General features: G+C 42.4%; 1 protein-coding gene across 1 annotated transcript in view; it reads left to right on the top strand.

The window, feature by feature from the left end:
• NECAB1 (N-terminal EF-hand calcium binding protein 1) overlaps window positions 1-26,028 on the top strand; it is a 185,932-nt gene that overhangs the window by 150,491 nt on the left and 9,413 nt on the right. The window contains exons 7-10 of the mRNA XM_072803962.1: window positions 156-277; window positions 3,265-3,341; window positions 8,660-8,713; window positions 16,708-16,820. Coding sequence (XP_072660063.1) covers window positions 156-277; window positions 3,265-3,341; window positions 8,660-8,713; window positions 16,708-16,820 — 366 coding nt within the window. The remainder of the gene's footprint in view (window positions 1-155; window positions 278-3,264; window positions 3,342-8,659; window positions 8,714-16,707; window positions 16,821-26,028) is intronic.

Genomic DNA, 26,028 nt, shown 5'->3' with positions numbered 1-26,028 from the left:
TACCGCCCCGTCTGGGTCTTTAGAGCGAGCGGCCAAGCAGTAATTCTCCCGGCTTTTCAGTTCACTGCACCGGCAGAGCTTTGGGACTGACAGTTGAAGGGCTGTGTCTGGAGGCCAGGAGTGCGGGCCCTGAAATGCTGTGTCTGTCGTTCAAGGCAAGGGCCCACCAAGCCCGAAGTCCTGCTGATCCAGTGGCCTGGAAAGCGATCAAATCGCCGCATCCAGAGACACAACAGCTTCTCCCCCAAGAGCCCTCAGTTCAGTGCCTGCGCTCCAGGTAAGGAAGCTCTGTCGTTTCTCTGCCTCCAGACTGATCCGTTTGGGTTTGCAAGGTGCCTTACTGTTTTTCTTGGGCAAATAAGGCAGCAGTAGTGATGGAACGCTCTTCTTACACCTGGTAAGTTTGTCTGAAGCCACAGAGGCCGAGAGCCTCCGGTAGTCAGCATGGGCTGGTGGTCCCCCCCTGCCCCACAGTTTCCATCAGAATCCCACAGCTGCACCCAGCCCTGCTCAGCGGGATGAGGGGTCACCTAATACACAAGGGACCGAAGACCGAGACCCGTAGAACTCATCTGTCTCAAGAAAGGAGCCGGTTAGTTCATACCCTCATTTGCTCCAGGTCCCCTAAAGTGGCCTAAACATATGAGATCCTCATTTCCTCCCATGATGCTGGCAGTTTCAAAGCATATAATATAATATAACATTTCTTGGACTAACACCTTCATAATATTTTAGGTTATTATATTTTAGTGGCATCATTTCTAATAATTACAATCCATTGGAAATGTAGAAATTCATGTGGCGAAACATCGCAGTAATTTCTATAAAGCATGAGTCTGCATATATGCATATGATGCCTGTGTACGTGCACAGGCGTGTATCTGCACACATCATGACATATCATTTTAAAACAAATCAACCTTTAAATATCTAATGTTCCAGAAAAGCAAGGTATTAACTATAGCCTATATTTACACAGATTGTGCTTGACAGGTTTCGAAGTGCTTTCTTGAACACTGTCTATCTTATCCTGATCCTTATATGATAGAGGTTAGTATCTTTTTTACGCCAGAAGTGAAGCAGTTTGTCCCAAGGTCATATGGTTTGTTAGTCCATTTTTACTGCAAAACAACCTCAGAAGCTCAGCAATTACAGTTGCAAAGATTTGTCATTTTTGCTCACGGGTATGTGGTTGATGGTGACCCGGGTGATCTCAGCTGGGTGGGCCCTTTCCAGCCTGTAGCATGGGTTCGGCCCTGCTTCTCACGTAGCCTCCTGGGATCGGCGACTCCTTGGAGTGATTTCTTCTCTTGGCAGGTGTCAGAAGCACAAACAGTCAGGCCAGATCACACAACTCACTTAAAACCACCGGGTGCATCTTAGCTTCTGACTCTTCATTGGCCAAATGAGTCACATGCCAAACCCAGTAACAGTGGGAAGGGAAACAGACTCGGCCCGTTGTGGTAGGGGTATGCAAAGTTGAGGGGCACCGGCTGTACACATACAGTTCTATAACAGGAAGAAAGTGAAAAATTGGGAGCAGTAACACAGTCCACCGTGTGTTGATTAGGAAATGACAATACCAGGCTCCTGAGTAAAAATACAGATTTTTCTTTTGCACTTTAACCATTTAGAAAACAGAGTGAAACCCAAAATATCCTTCTAAGGAATTTTGAAGTGACAGTCACCTTAAGTCCTTTTAAGAACAACGCAGAATGGAAATGTGTTAACTAATTTGTAAATTAAAAAACAGATATAAACTGTGTTTATACAGTGACAATGATTTCTATTATAAAGCACCCTTATTCTGATTTTTTTTTTTTTGGTAGCTACTTCTGTGTGCTCCTGCTTATTTTTGCATCATAATTTATGTGATGGGCTTTGAGAGGAGTTTTTACCCAAGAATGCAGAGAGAGAAGTGAATTCTACTGCTTTATAATTTGGTCTTAACTTCTTACCATTCAAAGCTAAAACAAGGCTTTTTAGTTTGAATTCGATCACATCCTCCCATCCAGAAATAATCAATAATATTGTTTCAGCAAATACCTATGAAATCATTTTGAGTGAGCTGCCATAAGGAGGATACACAAAAGATGCCAGGATGTTTGTGCAGGGGCTCAGACCACAGATACTCCCTTTCCACCTTTTTTGAAAAGATTTTATCTATCTATCTATCTATCTATCTATCTATCTATCTATCTATCTATCATCTATCTATCTAATCTATCTTAGAGCCAGAGCCAGAGAGCACAATCAGGGAACAGCAGAGGGAAAGGAGAAGCAGACTCCCCAGTGAGCAGGGAGCCCGACATGGGGCTCGACCCCAGAATCCTGGGATCATGACCTGAGCTAAAGACAGATGCCTAACCGACTGAGCCACGCAGTCACCCCGCTGAGCCACTCAGGCACTCCCCTGTTGCACCTTTGAATAATCTCCAGGTCATGAGTTCTAGCCCCATGTTGGGTGTCGAGCTTACTGGAAAATCAGTAATAAAATAAAAGATACTTAAACATTTTTTAAACTAAAAAAATAATTATAGCAGCAATAATAGGAGCAGGATTTACATAATGCTGGATCTGGTGCTAGATGTAGGTGTGTGCTCATGTTCACACAGACAGACGTAGACCTCATATGTATGCACGTATATATGTGTGTGTATTTATATATGTATCTGTTGTAATTTAATCCTCACAATGACCATGTGGCCAGTGATGATATTATTGCCATTTTAAAAATAAGAAAGCCGAGGCCAGAGGAGTCAAGTAATCTGACCACAATCAGCAGGTTTCAGATTCTGCACTCTTCCCTGCGGTGCCATGGCCATAGTGTCCATGCTTATTCAGGTTGGTCCCTAGGAAAGGAGCCACCAGCTTCCTTACTGTGGTCAGGCCAGTTACTTTCCCGGCTCCTGCCACTGTCCCAGAAGCAGATTTAGAATTTCTGATTGATGCTTTCCTTTTTTCAAAAGAAAAATCAGCCATCTCATGGGGTGGTGAAAACGGCTCAGCGGGATCTGTTCTTTGACCATCAAAGGCCAGTACAGGCAACAACATAAAAAGCACAGACTTGTGCAAATGAACCCGCTGGGACACATGGTCTATGGAAGTCAATAACTTAGAAAGCACTCACGTGAATCTATTTCTTAAAAGGGTGGTGACTAGTCAATGACACTGTGTGCTTCCTTCGGGGTAAAAGGAAAGTTCTGAGATGCCCCAGCATTCCTGCTCTGTTTAATACACTGCCCTCATGATTTTCCCCTCAAGCCTTATTAGAAGAAGATAACCAGTGGATGACCCAGATCAATAGACTCCAGAAATTAATTGATCGACTGGAAAAGAAGGTAGGTGCTTCCTTTTCTTTCTTCTCCCTCTCACTTTTCAGTACATTCTGACCCATTTTCCTCACTGCATTAATATATCCGTGGCTGCCCCACAGATAGAATAACAGCCAGGAGCTCCATGAGGCTACAAGTGGCTGTGGCTGTTGGGTAGTTATCTAGGCATTTCTGTGAAAGCAGATACAGGAACTCACATTAATTCTCAGTCCCCCTACTCCTACCCCTAGTCATATTTGAAACAGGATGTAGAGGGGCGCCTGGGTGGCTTAGTGAGTTAAATGTCTGCCTTTGGCTCAGGTCATGATCCCAGGGTCTTAGGATCAAGTCCCACATGGGCTCCCTGTTCAGTGGGGTCTGCTTCTCCCTCTGCCACTCCCCACTGCTCACGTGCGCACGCTCTCCCTCTTTTTTATAAATCAGTTGATCTTAAAAAAAAAATAGGATGTAACATTTCAAGTTAAATGAATGTACTGCATTGCCTGCCTCTTTGGTTATCAGTGCTATAGGGAGCAGTATGCTTGACTGATGCAGATGGCAGCTCTTAGGGACAGCCTGGATATCTTGGGAATTTTCTGGAATGATTCAGGGAAGTGGTTGTGTCATATACTAAAAAGATGAAATTACAGTCTCAACTCCTATAAATTAGCATGTTAACTGATGAATTTTGGCATCGGAACTACCCCGTGAGCAAGCAAGTAGGGATGTGACGAGTTTTTCAAATCTATATTTTGTGTTTCCAGTTATTTTTATTGACAGAATCAATTAGTGCGTGCGGTCCTGACATTGTAGTGGTGTTCCCCTGAAACAGCTTTGACAGGAGAGGCAGGTTTTGCCAGGAAGTAAGAATATGTGTTTTCTGTGCGTGCCAGGTGCCAAGAAGAAGCGTTTATGTTTGAGACAGTTACTCACTTTGAAGAACCCAACAGTCTACTTGTAAAATTAAGCTTTATAAATAAAAATGGAGTTAACAGATTTTTCTTAAAACATGTGATAGTACAGAACCAGGTTCATAGTTAAGGCTCAGTAAATTCTTGCTGACCAACTGCAAAGATGGTAATTGCAATCTACAGATGCTTCCTGAGGGAACGATCACTGTGAGCCAGGTGCTTGGCAAGGATCTAGTGCGGCAGGAGGGGCTTCAGTTGGGCCCTAAAATGATGACGATTAGGAATTGTTGTTTAGGGAATCCCTGGGTGGCTCAGCGGTTTGGCGCCTGCCTTTGGCCCAGGGCGCAATCCTGGAGTCCCAGGATCCAGTCCCATGTCGGGCTCCTGGCATGGGGCCTGTTTCTCCCTCCTCCTGTGTCTCTGCCTCTCTCTCTGTGTCTATCATAAATAAATAAATCTTTTAAAAAAAAAAAAGGAATTGTTGTTTACAAGCAACAGAAATCGCCTCTTTTTTCTTTTTTTTAAAGATTTTATTTATTCACGAGAGACACAAAGTGAAGGCAGAGACACAGGCAGAGGGAGAAGCAGGCTCCATGCAGGGAGCCCGATGCGGGACTCGATCCCGGCACTTCAGGATCACACCCTGAGCGGAAGGCAGACGCTCAATCGCTGAGCCAGCCAGGTGTCCCCAGAAATCACCTCTTTAATCAATTTTTTTCTGCAAGGATACGGGAGTGCTCACAGAATCAACAGGCGCTGTAGAAACTGGGATTCAGGAAAAGTCAGGAGACAACCCTAGGGATTTAAGTGAGAAATACTGGGTGGTCCCTCGGGCTACTGCTCCTGGAATAAATGAGTTCCAGCCATCTCTAGTCTGTTGATCTTGTGCTCAAGATTTCCAGGGGTAGAATCTGGTTGGTCCCAGTCTGATGACTTGGATAAGGGAGGGAAAAAGCATCTTGGTTGACGGTCCCCGAGCACTGTATTGAAAGGAGAAGAGAGAATTCACTGAAAAGAAAATGTATTGTCATTAAAATTGCAATAAATGCCAGTCTGCTAACCAACCAATGAACAAACAAATATTTGCTGTGGACAAGTAAAATTTTAGTAAAAAGAGAGCAGCTAGAGAGGACAGTCAGGTAAGGATGGTAGCATGAGTAAACCTTAAATAGGCCAGCCTGGTTGGATTCTTTCGTTTAGGTACGTGGTAACAAGTAAGATTGCATGGATGGATAGGGGCCATATTATGGATGGCATTAAATAACAGAGTAAGGGATGTGGACTTGGTCTTGGAGAAAATAAGAGGCATTTATTATTTTTTGACAGGTAAGTGACATAACCAGAAACATTCTTGAGATAGAAAATTGGACAGCAAGAATTCAAACTGGATTCAAACAAGAAAACTCAGAGCCACCAAAGCCCGCTGAAGCGATGCCATTAAAGAGCGGGTTGTACGTCTGAGCCCCCTGGGATCAGGAATGGCAAGAGATGGGCCTGGCCAATGTGACTGAAAAGAAGATGGCAGATTTGAAAGCCTTGAAGTGAAATAGGCAAGGCCGTTGAATGAGTATAAAGGGTAAAGCACAGGGGGATCTCAGATTAGAGTCTGAGGATTTGAGCCTGACCGCCTTAGTCGTGTCATTAGCAGAAAGGAAGAGAAAAGTGAGAGATCACGGGTAAGGTGAGGCGTGGTGAACACTTGAACGTGTTGATCACATGTGTTGATTTCAAGATCCAGTAGGCCCCTTGGGCAGACATGTTCGGTTACATGTTGATAAGTCAGGTCCGCAGTTTAAGATCTTAAGAGCCGTCTCTACAAAGATGAACGCTCCAAGCCCTGAAGTTGAGGAGGATCTCTGAAAAGGAGATTGTGTGCAAGGAACCAAGTCCAGGGGAAGAAACCTTGGAGAACTCCAGTCCCTCTGCCACCATGTCCTTACTTGTTACATTTATGTTGACCACTAACCAGGCAAATAACCTAAACTTAGAGCTTGCTACTCTCCAACTTTCTTCCTTCCTGATTTTATTAATTGGTATGCGAGCTAAGATTAAACATGACCGTAAGAAAAACGGTGGCTAAGGAAATTAGCTTCCCAGTCGTGGAAGACGTGGGAATGCGTGACCTCTATTTGGAAAACAAACCCTGTTAAAACATAAAGACTCAATTGTTACGTAATTTCAGATTCATTTAAAGAACATAAATACCTCCTTTTAAAAATAGGTTCGAAGTTCTTGGCAAACCTGTCTTTATTTGGTGTCTTAACTTTATATAGCTATTTTTAAAGGAAGGCTTAAACTTAGGTCATGCCTATTTTTTTTTTCCGCAACTTTATATCAAAGTATTATCACATCTCTTTCTTTCCTAGACTTTTTCTCCCTCCCTTCCTATGAAAGGGTTTCATTTTGAGGACACCGTCTGAGAGGTTTGCTGAAAGTATGATGTGCTGGTCTTCGGCATTGGGTCCCAGCTGTGTGGGGCTCAGCATGACCTGTCTTAATGAATGGAGAGGCAGTGCAAGTTCCATGTTCTTCTACAACTTATTCTGTACTGTGAATTAGGCTTTTAGAGGAAAAACTACCCAATTGCCAAACAGTAGCTAAGTGCATGTCATTTCACAGCTGACTCTCTTGTCTCCTGCAGCTGTTGGCGCCAGGTTTGATCTCCCCCATTAAAAGGAAGTGTACCTGCAGTGGAACACCTGTTATCTTTTCTCTGCACTTAGTACGATAAATCCTTCCTGCACTGTAAACCAAGCCCAGTACCATTCATGGGGAGTGGGGGGTGGGGGTGTAGGCGGGGATAATACTTGAAATTTCTACAAGTTCCTTCAGGCATTCATTCTTCCCATGAGAATTTCTGGAGATATACTGAGATTAGATTTTATGTTTTGCTTGAGCTCTGCAGAAAACTGTGTGTCGAATAACAACAGCAGCAAAACCTCTTCGACTTTCATGACGCCTTAAGTGTATCATCAGATCACAGGATGTCCTCATTTGAAGGAGTAGAACTAAGGATGCTGCGTTCATACCACTTGTTTTAGGTGTTGTTCCTAACTTAGAGAAGATGGAAGTGAAAAGCGTACCTGAGCTGGTGTCAGGGAAAGAGTGGTCAAGGAGATCACTGTCGTTGCAGTTTCTACCCGTAGGTTATTCTTTAAGATTCAGCTCACGTGCATATGCATTGCATCACTTTGCCTTCAGGGAAAAGCTGTGATTTCTTTTTTATTTATTTATTTATTTATTTATTTATTTATTTATTTATTTTTATTTTATTGTTTTTTTAAAGCTGTGATTTCAATGGGGCACTCACTCAGCCGCTCATTTACTCAATAGTGTTTATAGAGCGTCTGCTTTATGTCAGGTATTGTTCTGGCAGTGGAAGTACAGCGGTGATCCAAACAGGTAAGGCCCTTGGTCCAATAAAGACAGGAAAATCAGTAAACAAACCAATGAAACAAGGTGACCCCCAATCGTGAAAAGTACTGTGAAGACAAAGTAAGGCAGGGTGGTAGAGACGAGGCACTGAATACTTAAAGTGGGTGATCCAGGCAGGTTGCTCTAAGGAGGTTATGTTGGAGTTGAGGCGTGAGAGAGGAGAAGGAGCCAGCTAGATGCATTCCCTAAGGAATAGAGAATTCAAGGCAGAAGAAACAGTAAAAGGGAACCCTAGAAAAGTCCAAATAACTTGTCTACAGTTTTACAAGGGAATAGCAGCTTTAGAGCTACGGAGCTGTGTCTTTAACAAGCTTATATTATTTCAGACAGTCTCAATTTCTACAATTTTCAATTTATTTCTTATCTACTTGAAGGGATTATTGCACATAATCCTCACTTACCATAAAGCTAGGATATATATTCTTAGAATGAAGTCCTCAGAGATTACATGCTTAGTTTCACCGGAGACATTAGCGCCGTCCATTGATCACTGCAGAAGAGTCTAGGATCTTTTTAGTAGTCGTTGGCTTTTAGAAAAGATCAGTAATGTTTTCAATTGCTTTTGAATTCATGTTTTAGTGATGTCACATTATCACTAGAGTATAAAAGTATTATTGCACTTCCACGAATGTCCGTCATGATCTCTGAGAAAAGTGGCGATCAGCACTGACAGCAAGAGGTCAGCCTCGTCATCCTTGGTCTTTCCTGACCTATCCTTTCCCTGCTTTAATGAATCTGCTCCACTTTGTTCTCTTTTGATGTCATCAGTAAACTTAAAGTAAGAACAAATTAAACACATCTGAAATGGCTTTTTACCATTGATAAATAGGTAAAAGGGGCTTTACTAGAACGGCTTCATTTTTAAAATCAGAATCATTCCGTTTCCTTTAAGATAATGAGGTCCTTTTGGTACAATATTAGCCATAAAAGAGTTACCACTCAAGTATATGGTATTTCCTGTGTCTCACTCCTGGTGCCTTCCTTCCCTATTTCTTGAAGGATCTCAAACTTGAACCACGGGAAGAAGAAGTTATTGAAGGGAATACTAAATCTGTGAGTACTTCTTTTCTAGATCAAAATGTTAGAAATATGTACTCTGAAGATATGATTTAATTTATTCAAAATTAGTTACTATCTCCATGAAAATTTGAAAAAGTAGTATGGAGGTATATTTTATTTTGCATGGTAGTTTCAAAATCGTGATTTGTAGAAAACGAATGCCTACTTTACAAGGTTTTTATGTAAGTACTTGCATGTGTTGTGTGCAAAATGAGAATTTTATGCATATATAAATCACTGAGTTATTGAATAATTGAATGAATGTGATTGGCCAGAAGGGCGACATTCAAATTATATTATGAAAAACACTGTATCACAAACAACAACCCTGCGAGCCTGAGTGCTGCACCTGAGCTGAAGCTTGATGCTATGCAGTATTGTATCTCAGCTTTTATCCTAAGGCCAGGCACGCTGTAAGTGCTCAGAAAGCGTTTTTAAAGAAAAAAAAATTGACATTTAGAGAGGAAGGAACATTTATGCTCATAAGGAAAAGGTGTCTATCCATAGTGGTGGCCATTTATAGAGATTGGAAGAGAACAGACGAAGTGATGCTAATAGGCATGGAGACACAACAAAAAAAAGGGTTCTGAGAGCAGCTTACTAATGGTGCTATGATTAGAATCCCATAGATGAGGACTCTTTCTCCCAAAGACAACTTATATTTCACTACGTGTTCAGTGTTTCTGTTCCTCCAAAGACAGGGGTGTGTGGTCTGTATTAATTCATCAGGCACCCAGATTTCTAAAGGGGTACATTTGGGTGGGAAGCAAAATGTTTTTTGTGAAGGAGAGAAGGCTGTCGACTGCACATACTAAGAATACTATTCCTAGCCATCCCGTAGGCACAGGACTGTGACCTTGCAATCTTGCATCTCTATCATCAATTAGATTTGCATGTGGAAAAAGCTCCACTCCAGTCAAGAAAACTGAATGTCTCATTTCTAATATTGAGAGAGAGAGACCATCATCGTCTCTTCTTACGTAAGTTCTTAACCTGTGACAATTCTCTCTCACTAGCTAAGTGGGAGAAAACTTGTCTAAGGATTGCTTATGGAAGGTAGCAGACTGTTCCATTCTCTGGTCCCTGACAGAAGAGAGGCCAATGTCAATTGTAAAAGATTTATCAACCCACACAGCATTACTAACTCAATAGTACATAGAAGTATTAAACAAAATAGGATTGGGCAAGATGGTTCAGCAGTCAATATTAGTTAAAAAGCAGGAAAGGGTATTCCTTAACTATTGTTAATGACACGTAGAGGCAAAATAATTATGTTCTTTGGGAATACACATCTAGTAATGATTTGAACAAGTTTGTTTTCCTCAGAGATACCGATATGTGTCATGAAAAGTTGTATTTTAGGGCGCCCGGGTGGCACAGTCAGTTAAGCATCTGCTTTCGGCTCAGGTCATGAGCCCAGCCAGGGTCCTGGGATAGAGCCCCGCATCCATCCGGTCGGCTCCCTCCTCACCAGGGAGGCTGCTTCTCCCTCTGCCCTTCCTCTCTGCTTGTCTTCTCTCACACTGGCTCTCTCTCTCTAAAAAAAAAAAAAAAAAAAAAAGTTGTATTTTATCATTAATGGTGGTGATGCATCACCATCAATTCTTATGAAACCCGTATGCAGAATGAGCAAAACAGGTCTCCACCATCCACAGCCAGCGCTCAGCATTGCATGCTCCTTTGTGTTCAGCGATTTATCTTGGTGTCCAAAACCAGTTTTAGACTTCATTGATTAGAGAGGTAATTTTCCTTTTCCATTAGCGAATACCTGAGAACCTTGAAAAATAAGTTCCACATAGGAAAGCAAAGAATACATTTTTATGATACACTTTATTTGTTTAAAGCTGTTCCTTTCTGAGCCTTTGCTACGTACCAAGCATTGTGCCAAACACACACATCTATAATTCACTTCATCCTCATAAGAGCCAGACGAGTTGGTGCCATCATTAAGCCCATTTTGCAGATGAGAATTAAGGTGTGGAAGGATTTAAATACCCTAGCCAGACCCCAGGAGTTCTACACGAGACCTGCACCCCATACCATAATAGTCCGACTTCACTGTTTGGTGCATTTCTGGACATTAAAGTGGAGTTGTTCTTTGCCAGTGAGGGTGTGAGCTAACATGACTCCATTTCATGAGATTTCCTACCATGAGAGCAGATCAGTAGTATCTGGTGGGCTTATTTAAACACACAGCAAAAGTCCCAAACCCTACAAGCTCCATATCTAGTTTTCTGGGACGTGAGTCATTACATAATGATGAGTCTAGGATATTATTTCTTCTTTTTTTTCTTTTTTAGGTCCTTTTTTTTTTTTTTTTTTCTCCGTGAGCAGAGTATGAGAAGTAACATCTATTGAGTATCTATCCTGGGCAAGATTTTTACCTACACTATTCCTTTTAATCCTCCCCCAATCTCTATGAAACAAGTACCACTCACTGCTCCAATTTCACTCCGTGACCAAGGATGAAAAGATGAAGTAACTGGTTCAAGGCCATATAGCTAGTAAAAGTGAAGTCAGGTTTTTTGTTTGTTTGTTTGTTTTTGACATGATAATGGAGATAGATGAAAGACAATGATGTAGGGCTCTTGAGTTTGCAGGACCACCTCAAATCCTTTCCTGGAATGAATAGTGCATAAATGAAATTTATTAAAGAGCTTTTAAGGGATCCCTGGGTGGCGCAGCGGTTTGGCGCCTGCCTTTTGCCCAGGGCACCATCCTGGAGACCTGGGATCGAATCCCACATCGGGCTCCTGGTGCATGGAGCCTGCTTCTCCCTCTGCCTGTGTCTCTGCCTCTCTCTCTCTCTCTCTCTGTGTGACTATCATAAATAAATAAAAAATTTAAAAAAAAAAGAGCTTTTAAGAATGGTCAGTGGCTAAAAGCAAAAGCATCTTTTGCTTATTTGACCACCAGCTTCATGCCAGGCCCTGGAGGAGGGTCTAGAGAAAAAGTGGTGAATATTGCAGGTGCTACAAGACCCCAGAGGACCTGCAGTGATTCAACAAGCAGGTCAAGTGATGACAATTATTATAGAAAAGCATAGATTTGGACAGCAAGGGAATTCAGCTCAACTTAGGAGGCCAGCAAATGCTTCGAGAATGACATAGTATTGAAGATGAAATAAAAAAGAATAAGTAGGAGTTTGAAACAATATTTATATATCTTTTACAACATTGAATTTTTCCAATGTTGTACTAAAAGAACAGTTGTTCTAAGGTGCTACGTAGGAATATTAAAATGTTCCAAATGATTTGTCACAAGCATTTTATAAAGACATCAACCTTCACAATTTATAATTTTACTCTTGTTATAATAAAATAGGAAATGTACATCAGAGAGAAACTCAGATCTAAAATCCAAGACTATCACTTTATGGCTCATGGAAAATTGGGGGGTAATTTCTTCTAGTTGTCAAATACTAGGCAGAGAGTATGAATCATTGAAAGGTCAGTATGATTTTTGGAGGGAATCCAGCCAGACCACACATCCTGGATCTGGCCAGGTATATTTATCCACCCAGATCCTTTCTGCTTGCTGCCATTGTATGCTTCACATGGCACTTTGTATTGCACAACTATTGGAAAATGATGACAATTTCCTAAATATTTTCTATGTTCAAAAGGGTTCTTTTTGGATTCAATATAATTTTAAACAAGGTTTGATCACATTCTGGTGAGTTTCAAAAGCTGTAACTTTTCTTGAGCATATTGTTGTTTATACCAGAAGAACTTATGCATAGGAATTTACAAATCTAATTATTTTTCTGCTTTTTGACCCTCATAAAACCTGTGAATAATAATATTTTGTGAAGTAAATTAATCCTGACATACAATATCATGTGTATTGGGGATTATTGCCATCAAAGATGTCATGGACTATTAAAACATAGTTTTGCTTTGCAATAGCTATTATGAGATTGAACAAGAACACACAAGAAAGGCTGTTACATTTCTAAAGATGTGCTTGGAACACAATGGTAAATGTCATAAATAGAGCTAGAAAACATGAAACAAATTAGTTGCATTTAAAATATTTCTGTCTCCAGAGATTAAAAAAGCTGAAATTTCTGGAGAAAAAAAATCCAAGAATTCAAAGGTAGATGCCACTAACCTAATGTGACTAGCAAACACTGTTCTGTAAATATTTCACCATAATTCCATCATTACAAAATCCCTATAAAGTAAATAATAAAGGCTAAGCCCCTCTAAGGCAGAGGAAAGAAAATGCCTGGGGCTGGCCGTTCCCACTAGATTTCAATAAGGATCTCATGCTGTATATTTGATGTAAGTGACATTTAGACATGGAATGAAGATATTAGGACTCCTGTAATTCTCCCATGTGCCTCATCCTACAACTTGATCTGACCAGCCTAGAAAATTTAAGGATTTTCTTAGGACCTCAGAATGTCTACCTTAAATTACCCAAGATTTGAAAAGCTTCTGTTGGGGATCCCTGGGTGGCTCAGCGGTTTAGCGCCTGCCTTTGGCCCAGGGCGTGATCCTGGAGTCCCGGGATCGAGTCCCACGTCAGGCTCCCTGCATGGAGCCTGCTTCTCCCTCTGCCTGTGTCTCTGCCTCTCTCTCTGTCTCTGTGTCTCTCATGAATAAATAAATAAAATCTTTAAAAAAATAAAAATAAATTTTAAAAAGCTGTTATCACAGTAGTCATAAAACATAGATTATCTGGGCCTCATAAATTGATATCTTTGTGCAAATGTCTGAGGAAAAGAGGGGAAAGACATACCTTGTTTTGGTTGCAAAGTAAATTTATTTTCCAAATTACGTTTACATCCATGTGTGTACGTGAATGAATCACTCAGCTATTACTATATAACAAACCACCCAAAACTCAGTGATTTAAACCACAATTCTAGAGGTAGGCAATTTAGAGTGGGATCAAGTAGGTGGTTCTTCTGGTATCAACTGGCCTCCTTAGTCAGCTGCAGACCAGCTCTGCTGATCTTGGTTGGATTTTCTCATATGTCTGGGGCCTCCACTGGGATAAATCCACTGACTCAGCCCTGTGCTATGTGGTCGTTCATCCTCCCACACGTGGGCTGGCAAAACTATAGTGTACTGCCTGTTTTTATATATAAAGTATTATTGGAACACAGCCACACCCATTTGTCTATTGTCTCTACACTAAAACAGAGTTGTGGAGTGTGACAAGAACCTTATGGCACACAAAGCCTAAAATAGTTACTCTCTGTCCCTTTTGGTAAAAAGTTGGCTGAGCCCTGCTCTCCAAGGGTTTGTTCACATGGCAGTTTCAGGGATCCAAGAGAAAGAACGGAAATTCACAAGGCCTCTGGGGAGTTAACCATGAAACTGGCACACTGCTTTCTTCTGCCCCATTCTGTTGGACAAATTAAGTTATGTGGCTGGCCCAGATCCAAGGGAAGGGGAAATAGGATCCATGTTTTGATAGAAGAAGCTAAAAAGTCAGATTTCAAAGGGCACGCCTTCAGGGAGTAGTGAAGGAGTCTGTTCTTGATTGCAATTTAGATCACATAAGAATTGCCTTCAGACTAAAAGAATTATGGTGGAATAGGTAGATAGATTTATTAGGAAAGCCCATGAGAAATTATCTGAGTCCCTGTTAATTACAAATACGTGATCAAGAAGTCCCTGTAGACTGCTGTCAAAAGAACATGTCTACAATTATTTTGGCAGAGATTAACTTAAACTCTTAGTTACTGATACTAAAACCAGGTCCTGGGAGACTGGTACAGGAGATTGTTCATTACATGATCTTAGGAAACAGTTAATAGGCTTGTATCTACTGATTCTTGGTCTCTGATCCTTAAGGGAAATAAAACAAAGCACAATTAAAATTACTGAACTCATTAAGGCGACTGGGCTATGGAAACAAATAGACCCAAATGGAGAATGATTCCAATATAATAAAAGTTTTTCCCTTGCCCAGTAAAACGGTCCACACAGTGATTCAGGGACACAGCCTCCTCTTAAGTGTGGCTTTGCCATTTCTAAAGCAGGTCATTCTATCAACAGCAAAGGGGAACAGAATTTGGAGGGAGGTCACATCTCTCTAGAAAGTCTTGGTCCAAAAGCAATACACAGCACTCCTGCGTGTCTTCTGTTGGTGAAAATGCATCAGTTGGGGACACCTAACTTCAAAGGATTATGGAATATGCACTCATAACTCTACCTAGAAAGAAGAGGAAAGGGATTTGGGGGGACAGTTTGGAGTCTTTGCCACAGTGAACCTTCTGATCATCAAATATTCATTCTTTTCACATATATAGAACACATAGACCCCTTCACAGAGGAGACCACCCTAAGTCCTCTGCAGTTACTGCTTCTGGCTCAAAGACCAGGATCTCTGGGTGATGACCAGTCCTCCCTGTAAGATCAAGAGGCAGTTCCTTGCAGTCTGACATAATACTTAGGACTGGGCCAGGAGAAATGTTGTAAGAGCTGCAATTCGAGAAAGGCATGACTAGCACACAGCACACAGCATTCACTGGTTCATTGCAACAATGAATTCATGCTGGGAAGGTGTTTGTCAGTGAAGGAAGTGATTAGAAACTGGGTCTCCATTCTGGGAAGAATTCTGTTGCCCATTGTTGTCCTTTTGAGAGTTTCTTCTTGGTTCATTATCCTCCAAGACTCCATCGGAAAGAGCTGTTTGAAGACTATTGTCCTTTATAGGGGTTAAACAGTAGCCTGCTTCCTGCTCTGGTGAGTTTGGGGGCCCAAATATTACCTTAAGATTTATATGATCAAAGGACTTTGAGACTGGGATCAAGATTTATTGCACAACACAGTTCTGTCAAAAATTCAGTAGACTTCTTGCCAGTTTACATATAATCAGTTTCATGATCGTAACAATACCTAAAATTATTCCATAGATATAGTTTTCAAACCTTGTTGATTTCTTTACTAAACTCCGTGAAGGTAAGGATTCTATCTTGATTCATCCCTATATACTCAGCATCTAGCATTTACCTGTAAGAAAGCAAAGTAGGAACAAGAATTGAATATATAAAGAACCTGATATGATACGTTTGATAGGACTGGTCTCCAACAATGGTGGCTGTGAACATGACGTGAGAAACTCATTGGAGAGGAGACAGCCAACCAGGGTCTTAACTCTGGCTCTGCCACCACACAGCTGGGTAATATCGTGCAAGTTGTTTTCCTCATATTCTAAACTGTCCTGACATTGTTGTTTCACACTTTTATCATTCGCGCCCAATCCTTACTTTTTTTTTTTCTTTCTTTTCCACCTCTATGATTCATTACCAACTGTTGATGGAGGAAAGGCTTAATCTTGAGATCAAAGTGCCATGAGAAGCCCATAGGCAGATCTATAGGGAAGTCTTCAAACTACAAGTGCTATAAAGATAATAGGATTTATTGCAAGAAGCAGTTGCCATCCAGCCCAGTGTGTTCCATTTAAACACAGGCTCCCTTTGACGCCATGAGATTTTGAGCAGGGCCTGTGTGGTATGTGGTCGGTGGTTAATGTACCTTTGGAAACGCAACACGTTGAGCACGAAGGTTGAAATTTGTTTGTCATGATACACATGGCTGATATCCCAAAATATTTAAGGTAAAGCTGCAGCTGCGCAGTGTGTAGAGTAGGACTTACTCTCAGCCCTGGCTGCACATTAGAGCCACTAAATACTAGTGCTTGTGCCCCACTTCCAGAGATTCTGGTGGAAGTGCAATTTGAAGACCTCCCCAGTGCTTCTAATTGAGAACCACCGCTTTTAACGGGGAAGTGTATCCTTGGGAAGACACTCTCTTTAGCACCTGCTCCTAGAGGCAAGACGAAGATCCAGCCTGCTTTACAGCTTTTCTACGGTGTTATTACTTGGATTAGTCACGGTCTTCCTTTTGGTCGTATTTTTAGATGAGAATTGTTTGCTCTGTGAGGAGGACTGGGCTGGGCCATGGGGGGTCAGCTTAAGGGGGGCTCCCTGGCAGCCAGAGTGGTAACACTTGGCTCTTCCTCGGCAGCACATCATGCTCGTCCAGCGTCAGATGTCTGTGATAGAAGAGGACTTGGAAGAGTTCCAGCTTGCTCTGAAACACTATGTGGAGAGTGCTTCGTCCCAGAGCGGATGCTTGCGGTAAGCGCTCTTGAATGTTCCTTAATGGAGGGAACTGGGAGAGCAGGTATGGGGGACGGGCATTTGAGAAGCCTGTTGTTTATGTTGAGCACCCAGCCCTCTGGGTGAGGCAGACTGCAGCCTTTAATTGGGTGTTTCTCTTCGATTCTTGGACTCTGTGTGGATTTGATCATTGGGGGCACCGAGGGAAATAAAATGGTGACAACGGTTTGAAGAGGGGAGTTTCTCTCCTCGCCTGACACCTCCCCTTCTGCATCCAGGCAGGCCCACACTGATTTAAAATCACCCCGATAGATGAGCTCCAGCTCTAGTGCGTCTAGCTCTGATTGCTCCCTTGGCAGCGTGCCCCGTAGCCTAATAGCGATTTCAGCCACTATGAAATTGTACAAAGTCTGAAGTCTTGATTTTTTATGACCTTGGTCATAAAAAAATAAATTAAAAAAAATAAAGAAAAGAAACCACTTCTTTCCGTAGTCGCCCCAGTTCAGGCTTCGATTATCTGTGGCTACTAAAATTTATGAACTATTCCTCATTTTCAGTGTCTCTGCTCCAAGTGGTCCAATCAATAGTTACTAGAATAATTTTACAGAAACAGTTCTTAACAGAATTCCTTTCATCAGGAACTGCAGTAACTCTCTGAGTTGCTTAACCAAATGCTAGATGTTTCTCTGACCCTATGTTTTTCCTACTCACAAACGCACAGCACTGCTCACTTTGGCTCTCGCCACCTGAGTGTCAGCAGTGCCCAGCTGCCCATTGTCTTTCCAGCATAACCTGCGCCTTAGACCTGGCCACTCACCTGCTTCTGGAAAACTACAACCAAATCTACCCCTACCTCGGGGTTTGTTTAAACTGCATCTCATAATGCCCAGTTCCTCATGGAGAACTTGCTAAGACCCTAAGACGGCTGTGAGGATGAACTGAGTGCTAAACACCAAGGGGCCCAGAAAACGTGAGCTGGGATGACTGTGGCCTCATCCTCTAGCTGGTTGACCACTGACCCACTCTGTCGAGTTGCAGGGGACTTGCTCAGTGCCTACAGTCTTCCAGGCATGCCTGCATAGTAGAAACGCAGGAAATGCTGAGTTTGCGTTGTTGGTTCACAAAAAACTGAGAAGGGCTCACACTGAAACCATTTTTAATCATTTTAGTTCAGTGACTTAGGAGTCTGCCAAAGTTTGAGTATATGTAGTCTTAAAAGCCTACTCCTCTGAAACTGAAATGGAATGCTTGGAAAATGCATGTGAGTGTGTGTGTGTGTGTGTGTGTGTACACCGTCCATAGCAGGAACTGCTCACCCAAAGAAGTGGGGACATGGGGAAGATAAAGTCTTGTTTGGTAGTCACAGTCTCCAGGAATGGGTTAGATTTCTCACATTTATAAATAGGGCACAGAGTTTGATTATTTTTTTATAAATTTATTTTTTATTGGTGTTCAATTTGCCAACATATAGAATAACACCAAGTGCTCATCCCGTCAAGTGCCCCCCTCAGTGCCCATCACCCAGTCACCCCCACCCCCCGCCCACCTCCCCTTCCACCACCCCTAGTTCATTTCCCAGAGTTAGGAGTCTCTCATGTTCTGTCTCCCTTTCTGATATTTCCCACTCACTTTTTCTCCTTTCCCTTTATTTCCTTTTCACTATTTTTTTATATTCCCCAAATGAATGAGACCATATAATGTTTGTCCTTCTTCGACTGACCTATTTCACTCAGCATAATACCCCCCATTTGCATCCACGTCAAAGCAAATGGTGGGTATTTTTTAAGGACTGGTGATAGTTCTTTAATGTGCGCTGGGGAAAGGGCTAGAAGCTACACAGACGGCCCTGAGGGGTGACGGGAGCTGTGGCGGGAGAGCAGCTATGGAGATAGACCTGCATGACCTGCTACAGACTATTCTCTCAACAGCCTAGGACCCTGGCTCTGTGGGCTCCAGCTGTGAGGTCGGGGGTGGGGGGGGGGTGCTCTTCCAATGAGATAAAGAGACTCTCAGCCTCTCCTTTTCCTTTGCAAGCTGGTTTATTTAAGAACTCTTCACTCACTTATTGCTGATTTTTCAACTGATTTCTGTCTTTTACTGGAATTATCAAAAAAGTAGACTTAATCAGATGGAAATGAGCATCAGAGAATCGCTCCCCATGGACGGAAACCATGTGAAATACACGTTATGCCCACATGCCTGTCTAAATTCAGCCGTGCCACTTCGTCAAATTCAGTTTTCTTCTGTATCAGCTGATGAGCAATCAGATGGGCCACTCACGTTGTCCGTCATGCTCCAGCATGCCCTGCACCATTGCCTTGTGCTTGGCTGATAAAATAGAACTCAGGATTATCAGTTTTGCAGTTTCTTTTCCCCTGGTAACAGGCTCAGCTTCACCATGGCTAGATAAGACATGTTGCCATCAAATAAAGTAGGAATTAAGGATTAACGACTAGGCATTTTGTTTCCATTTTCTTATTTAGTCTTCCCTGCAATCATCCGAAGTATGTATCACATCCTCTGAAGGCGAGAGTAGGCTCAGATGCATTAAACATCTTGCCCTAGCGTATCTGACTCCAAAACCCACATTTACTCCTTCTTGCTAGTATTTGGTCATCCTTGAATTAAAGTTTTCTGGACTTCCTGTGGTTAACCAGGGGTAGAATGGACGAGATCCCTCCTGTTCCAATTACAAGGTCTTAGTTTCTCAAAATTGGGCAACTGACTTAGGCTTTTGCCCTGAAGTCATCTGACCGCAACGCTCAAGAGGTTTAGGGGCTGACGGAACCCTTACCAAAATGTCAGTCACTTGAGTTCTAAAATGATTGTTAGCGGAAAAGCCACGTAAATCAGTTGTGTGACCGTTGTGTGTGTGCACACAAAAAATGATTCTTTTTGGTTATTTTTTATAAGATTTGAGAGGGAGAGAGGGAGCAGATTTGGGGGAGGGGCAGACAGAATCTTCAAGTAGACTCTGCTAAGCGTGGAGCCCTACGTGGAGCTCAGTCTCACAACTCGACCCAGGAGATCATGACTTGAGCTGAAAACGAGTCAGACACTTAACCAACTGAGCCACCCAGGCGCCCCTCTTTTTGCTTATTTTATAATCACGACGGCTTACGAATCCCCAGTGAGCTACCAATTGAATATATGTGGTGTACCCAGTGTATTCTTAGAACTGTGCTTGACATCAGGAAAAGTGAGGGAAGGTTCTGCTTTCAAGGGTCTTAGAATCTAGTTGGGGAAATAGGTTACTCATTCATAGGCTAAAGTCTCACAACTATTAAATAGGATGAAATGATTTCTGAAGTCAGTCTTAGATAAGAATTCTAGAATATGTTATGTGTTCTGAATTCCATGTCAAGGGCCTAGAGAACATGAATGTGGAATTGTATTAGAAGACGTGATCCTGAGACTTTACCATGGCCAAAGAAACATCTTAAAGAACTAATGATATGCTGTGGCATATTGACTATGAATAATTTATCAGCATTTTTGTGCAAGTAACATAATTCAGTGGCTGGAGCTTGGTGTGGAGAAATGTGGGGGTGGGGGCGGGGGGCAGGAGACTCCCTTGTGTTGTGTTGTGCCTTTTCTCCAGTGGTTAGGTTCTATGAGCTAAAGTAGGGCATGTAGGAAAAGGAGGAAGCCAAGAGGAAGAGAGTTTTGTGTAACTTATCTTCAACGCCAACTATTCTTGAGCCACGTCCTTTCCCCCTGGAAGCTATTTCACCACTTTTTTCCAGCTGTTGGGGATATTCAAGGTCTCCCAGAGCTCAGGGCTGAAGCTCTTAGTCACTGTATCCAGGGACAACTTAGCCAAAGAATTCTTGCTTCAGCCAGTGAGTGGTGTCAGAGGACACACCAAGGAGGGAGACTGAAGCACATTAGCAAAGGCTCAGAAATGTTCTATGTAATTCTAAGTGTGCAGATAATTGAAAGCTGATCATTCAAGCCCTCTGCCTTTTCGAGAGAAATATTGCTGACAATTTTTTCATAATTAACCAATTCTTAGTGTCGTCATTGCACATTACGCACATGTCGCACTTTGTACTGGACGGTCTTAAATAGCAACATCCTTAAATGTCATTGCTGTGTATCGGTCAGTCTTGCTCATAACTGAAACCACCCAGTCTTTAGAGCAATTCTGATTAGCATTTTCACCTGTGTCCCTTTGAGCCAAAATCCACGCTGGTCTTCAGCCCTGCCACCTGGCTCTTCACCAGTCGGCCTGTAGTCAGGAAGAACGAGAAGAGAATAGTCCCAACAAGTCCTCCTCTTATGTCTGAGGCTCGGGATGCAAGCATTTCCGAGAAGCCCTTGCTTCCCAGCACACGTTCTTTGGTATCCGTTGGTCCAGCTCAAGTCACATGGTCATTCCTTAACTCCAGAGCAGGTGAGAAAACCCGTATCCAACAGAGAAGCGGGAGCTGGTGATGGCTGTCTCAATCCAGCGCCGACTGGTACGTTGGCTATATTGTGAGCTCAGCGATGGCAGGCTTCTGTTAAGAGTGAGTAATCATACAGGCAGCAGTGTCTGCTGTATCGCCCCAGAGTCCATGTGAAGGTAGAATTACTCATTCTGTGTCAAGTGCTTAGACCAGGGGCAGGAATAGAGCCATACATGGTAGCAACCGGCACCATCGCTCTTGGCGCGTACAATGATACAGCAATTGCCACCATTATTGGCTTGCAGCTTTACGTTGTTTTCACAAATGTCTTTTTCCTTCAGTTGTTGGGGTTTTTTTGCTTTGTTTTGCTTTGCCTGGTCTGGTTTTCTCTCCAGTTCCTTTTACTTCTGTCGTGCTTTTCAGCTTTAACAACCGTTTAAGACTTATTAGCCTTTGTAACTGCGCATCCAGTGGAAGTGCCACTTTCTTCTGAGCTATTGAACTAACAGCGAATTCAACACCCCAAATTTGCCAGGGACTGGGCTAACTGCTCTGCAGGCAACCCTTTAGTCCTCACTGTCCTGTTTTTATCATCATTTTACCGATGAGGAAACTGAGGTTAGTAATGGGCCCAGAGTAACAAAGCTACGAAGTTGTAGAGAAGGGTAGGCCTGCTGGTCTATACTTCAAACCAATTCCTGACCACACTGATACTTTTCAGTTCTTTAAACGCTTGAGAATGATGCTAAAAATATTTTTTTAATTCCTTACAGGCTTACAGATGTCTAAAAGGTCTAGATTGCAGGATAAGTTGGCTTTTAATGTAATAAGTAATATAAATGAATCAGTAGTTCTTGAAGAGCCTAAAGTGCTAAGCTGAATATTTTAAACTTTGTCCTGAAAAAACAGTCATGGGTTGAAATTTGTCCCATTACATCATCAACTTATGTTTGGAGATTATAGACGCTTTGAGGCTATTGTGAAAGCTATGTATTTTCTTCCCAAAATAAAAAAGACATGCACATCAATTTGCAGCTCATTTCAAGGATTTCCAGGAACCCCACCCAAGAGCTCACTTATGAACTCCGAGAATTAGAAAATCTCTGATTTCACTTTCCATCCGCTTCCTTTGATTCTATTATAAACCTTTTCCCTAGAAAATTTGAGATTGAGTTAGCAATATTTGCTACATCATACCTTAATTAAGATAAACAGCTATGAAAAAACTATTTACAGGCAAAGAACGAAAGGAAAAAAAGCATTAAAATTTCTGTGTGTAGTTACCACCACCTGCTGGTCACACTTAGGTAAATCCTAAACTACATTTAGCTTGACTTTTACACTAAGAACATTCTTTATTCTCTTTTAAATCAATATCGTTGCTGTTAGTTTAGACTCTCATTTTGATTTCTTTTTTTTTTTTTAATTTTTATTTATTTATGATAGTCACAGAGAGAGAAAGAGAGGCAGAGACACAGGCAGAGGGAGAAGCAGGCTCCATGCACCAGGAGCCCGATGTGGGATTCGATCCCGGGTCTCCAGGATCACGCCCTGAGCCAAAGGCAGGCGCCAAACCGCTGCGCCACCCAGGGATCCCTCATTTTGATTTCTAATCTGGATATAATGTAAAACTGTAGACTGAGCAAGCTGGACTGAGGGAATTTTTTATTTTTTAAAAAATTATAATTCCGTGGTAATTAACTCTGTGTTAGCTTCTGGTGTAGAGTGTAGTGATTCAAGAGTTTTATATGTTACTCAATGCTCATCCTGATACGTGTCCTCTTAATCCCCTTTACCTATTTCACCCATCCCCCCCACCCCCCACCCCGTCCACCTTCCTTCTGATAACCACCAGTTTATTCTCTATAGTTAAGAGTCTGTTTCTTGATTTGTCTCTTTTTTTTTCCCTTCATTTCTTTTGTTTATGAAATTCCACGTGGAGTGAATCATGGTATTTGTCTTTCTCTGAATTTTTTTGCTTAGCATTATACTCTCTAAATCCATCCATGTTGTTGCAAAGGGCAAAATTCTTTTTTTATGGCTGAGGAATATTCCTCTGGGGAAGTGCGTGTGTACCACATTTTCTGTATCCATTCATCTATTGATGGACACTTGCTTCTATATTTTGGCTATTGTAAATAATGCTGCAATTACCATAAGGGTGCATATATCATTTCCAATTCATGTTTTTGTATTCTTTGGGTAAATACCCAGCAGTGGAATTACTGGATCATACGGTAATTCTATTTTTAATGTCTTGAGGAACCTCCGTAGTTTTCCACTGTGGCTGCATCGGTTTGCATTCCCACCGGCAGTGCACAAGGGTTCCTTTTTCTCACATCCTCACCAACTCTTGTTGTTTCTTGTGGGTTTTTTTTTTTTTTTTCCCCTTTCTGACAGGCTTGAGGTAATATGTCATTGTGGTTTTGATTGGCATTTACCTGAGGTTTAGTGATGTTGACCATTTTTTCATGGCCACCATCTGTCTTTGGAAAAATGTCTGTTCGTGTCTTCTGCCCACTTTTTAACTGGATTATTTATGGGGTTTCTGTGTTGACTTGTATAATTTTTTTATATTTTTTTGGATACTAACCCTTTATCAGATGTGTCATTTGCAGGTATCTTCTCCCATTCCACAGGTTGGCTTTTTTTGTTTGCTGTGCTGAAGCTTTTTATTTTGATGTAATCCTAATAGTTTATTTTTGCCTTTGTTTCCCTTGCCTGGGGTGACAGATGTAGAAAAATGTTGCTAAGGCTGATGTCAGGGAACTTATTGCCTGTGTTTGCTTCAAGGATTTTTATGGTTACAGGTCTTACATTTAGATCCTTAATCCATTTTGAGTTTATTTCTGTGTATGGTGTAGGAAAGTGGTCCAGTCTCAGGTGGGCCTGGGCCCGAGTTGAGTCAGACCTGGCATTTGCCAGAAATGTAGTAGCACGGAACTCAGGGCACTTCCACTGTTTTGTATCCTGAATGTTTCTGTTCATTGTTGAGTGGGGCCTGTGGTCAGACCAGATGTCCACCCTCAGCCCACTGCTGGGGCCCTAGTTGGGCTGGTGGGGATGTGGCTATCTTCCCCTTTCCCAGGGGCAGGCATCGCTGTGGAGTGATGCCGGCCTGGGCAGAGATGCTTGTGCACTGCCAAGCTCTGGCTCTACTTTGGATGGGCTCTGGCCAATAGCGTGTGTATGGGGGAGGGGGGAGGGGGGCAGATCCACTGAAGTGTGCAGGGGCTGGATGTGTGGTGTTCGCAGGGCTTGTGCTGGTCCACTGTGGGAAGGACCTGCAGCCACCAGGACCAAGACAGGCCAAGTTGGAGAGGGTGGGTCTGCTTAAGTGCAGGGATCGGGGGCGGGCAGGAGGCATAGTATTAGCGCGTTATGTAGGGACTGTCTGCTGCTCGGGTTCCCCCAGGTGGCTGTGTGTTCATACTGGAAGGCAGGGGAGGGAAGTGGACCTGCCTGTTCCTTGGTTCCTGGAGAAACCTGCCACTGATCCCTGCCCCTGCGACACATGCCCTGAGATTAGTAAACAAGGACACCCCAATCGTATTTTCAAACTGCTGCTTCTATGCTGTACGTTCATGGGGCTGTTTGTCGTGCTCCTAAAGGACAGGGCTTCAGTTTCCTGTTGCCCTCCAGGCTCTCCCAGAGCCAGCCCTGATGATTTTTAAAGTAGGTCTTAAGTCCCACTCGTCGTAAGAACTCATGCAGTTTGGCCCTTCTGATTTTCAAATCAAATTCATCTTGCCTGTGCAGGCTTCCTAGTGTGAGGGTCTGTTTCTGTCTCTTCTCTAGCCCCCATGGGTCCCTCTCCTCTGCCAGCAGTCCCGTGGTCCATGTAGCTCCCAACAGTATTCTTACCCTGTTCCATGTGGTTTCTTCTCCACATTTAGCTCTGGAGAATCTGTCCTGCTGGTCTGTGGGTCATTTTCTGAGTTACTTACACTGATGTGGCTGTCCTCTAGTTCTGTCTGTGGGGCAAGGTGAATTAGGGTCCTCATTCTCCACCTTCTTCCCTGGAAGATCCTGGAATTAATTTTTTAAAGGCATCTTTGTATTTGTCTCTCATCCTCCCTTAAATTTATCAATCTGTCCCCTCCTCCTTTCTACCTTAATTTGGATCTTTGTCATCATTCCCCTAAGCAGTTTCACCACCTTTCTAGCTTTTCTTCCTCTGTCGTATTGACTTTCTCCATGGGATACCTCACACCACCATCAGGATATTTAAAACCCACCTCGAACCCCAATATTTACCTGTTTTAAATCCTTCAGTGGTTCTTCATTGCTCCAGGATTAAATCCAGCCTTCACCCCAGTGTGTCTTTGCAGCACACTCCCAATCCAACTCCTCTAAACCGTATTACATAGCCTTTTAGTCACTCTCAAGCTAATCAAAGAATTGCAAGGAACAAATTTTTCTGCCCCAAATTGGAAAAGCAAAAAACAAACAAACAAAAAAAACCCCAAAAAACAAAACACAAAACAAACCTACAGTTATGGCTAGAATGTAGAATGTAGAAGCAGTCAATCCAAGGCTAAGGTAAGGCCAGGAATCTGGGAAGAGCTATGGCAGCAGAGAGGACAGATTCAAGGAGCTGCACTTGAGGGCAAGGGCAAGGGCAGTGGCAGGCACTCAACATTGTTCGGAACCCTAACACAACAGATACTCGATATTTTGAATGAATGAAATTTTACAGAAGTTATGTGTGTGATGTCTATAATATATTGAGATGATTTTCATGATGCCAAACCAGAAAATTAAAAAATTATGTCAAACAAAACGGAGATACTAATCAATTCTTCACAAAAATTTCATTTTCATGCAGGCACCAT

Source organism: Canis lupus, chromosome 28, assembly GCF_048164855.1.
Source record: "Canis lupus baileyi chromosome 28, mCanLup2.hap1, whole genome shotgun sequence".
Taxonomy (NCBI): domain Eukaryota; kingdom Metazoa; phylum Chordata; class Mammalia; order Carnivora; family Canidae; genus Canis; species Canis lupus.
Note: the sequence above shows the minus strand (reverse complement) of the source record. Positions and strands in the feature narration are given on the sequence as shown.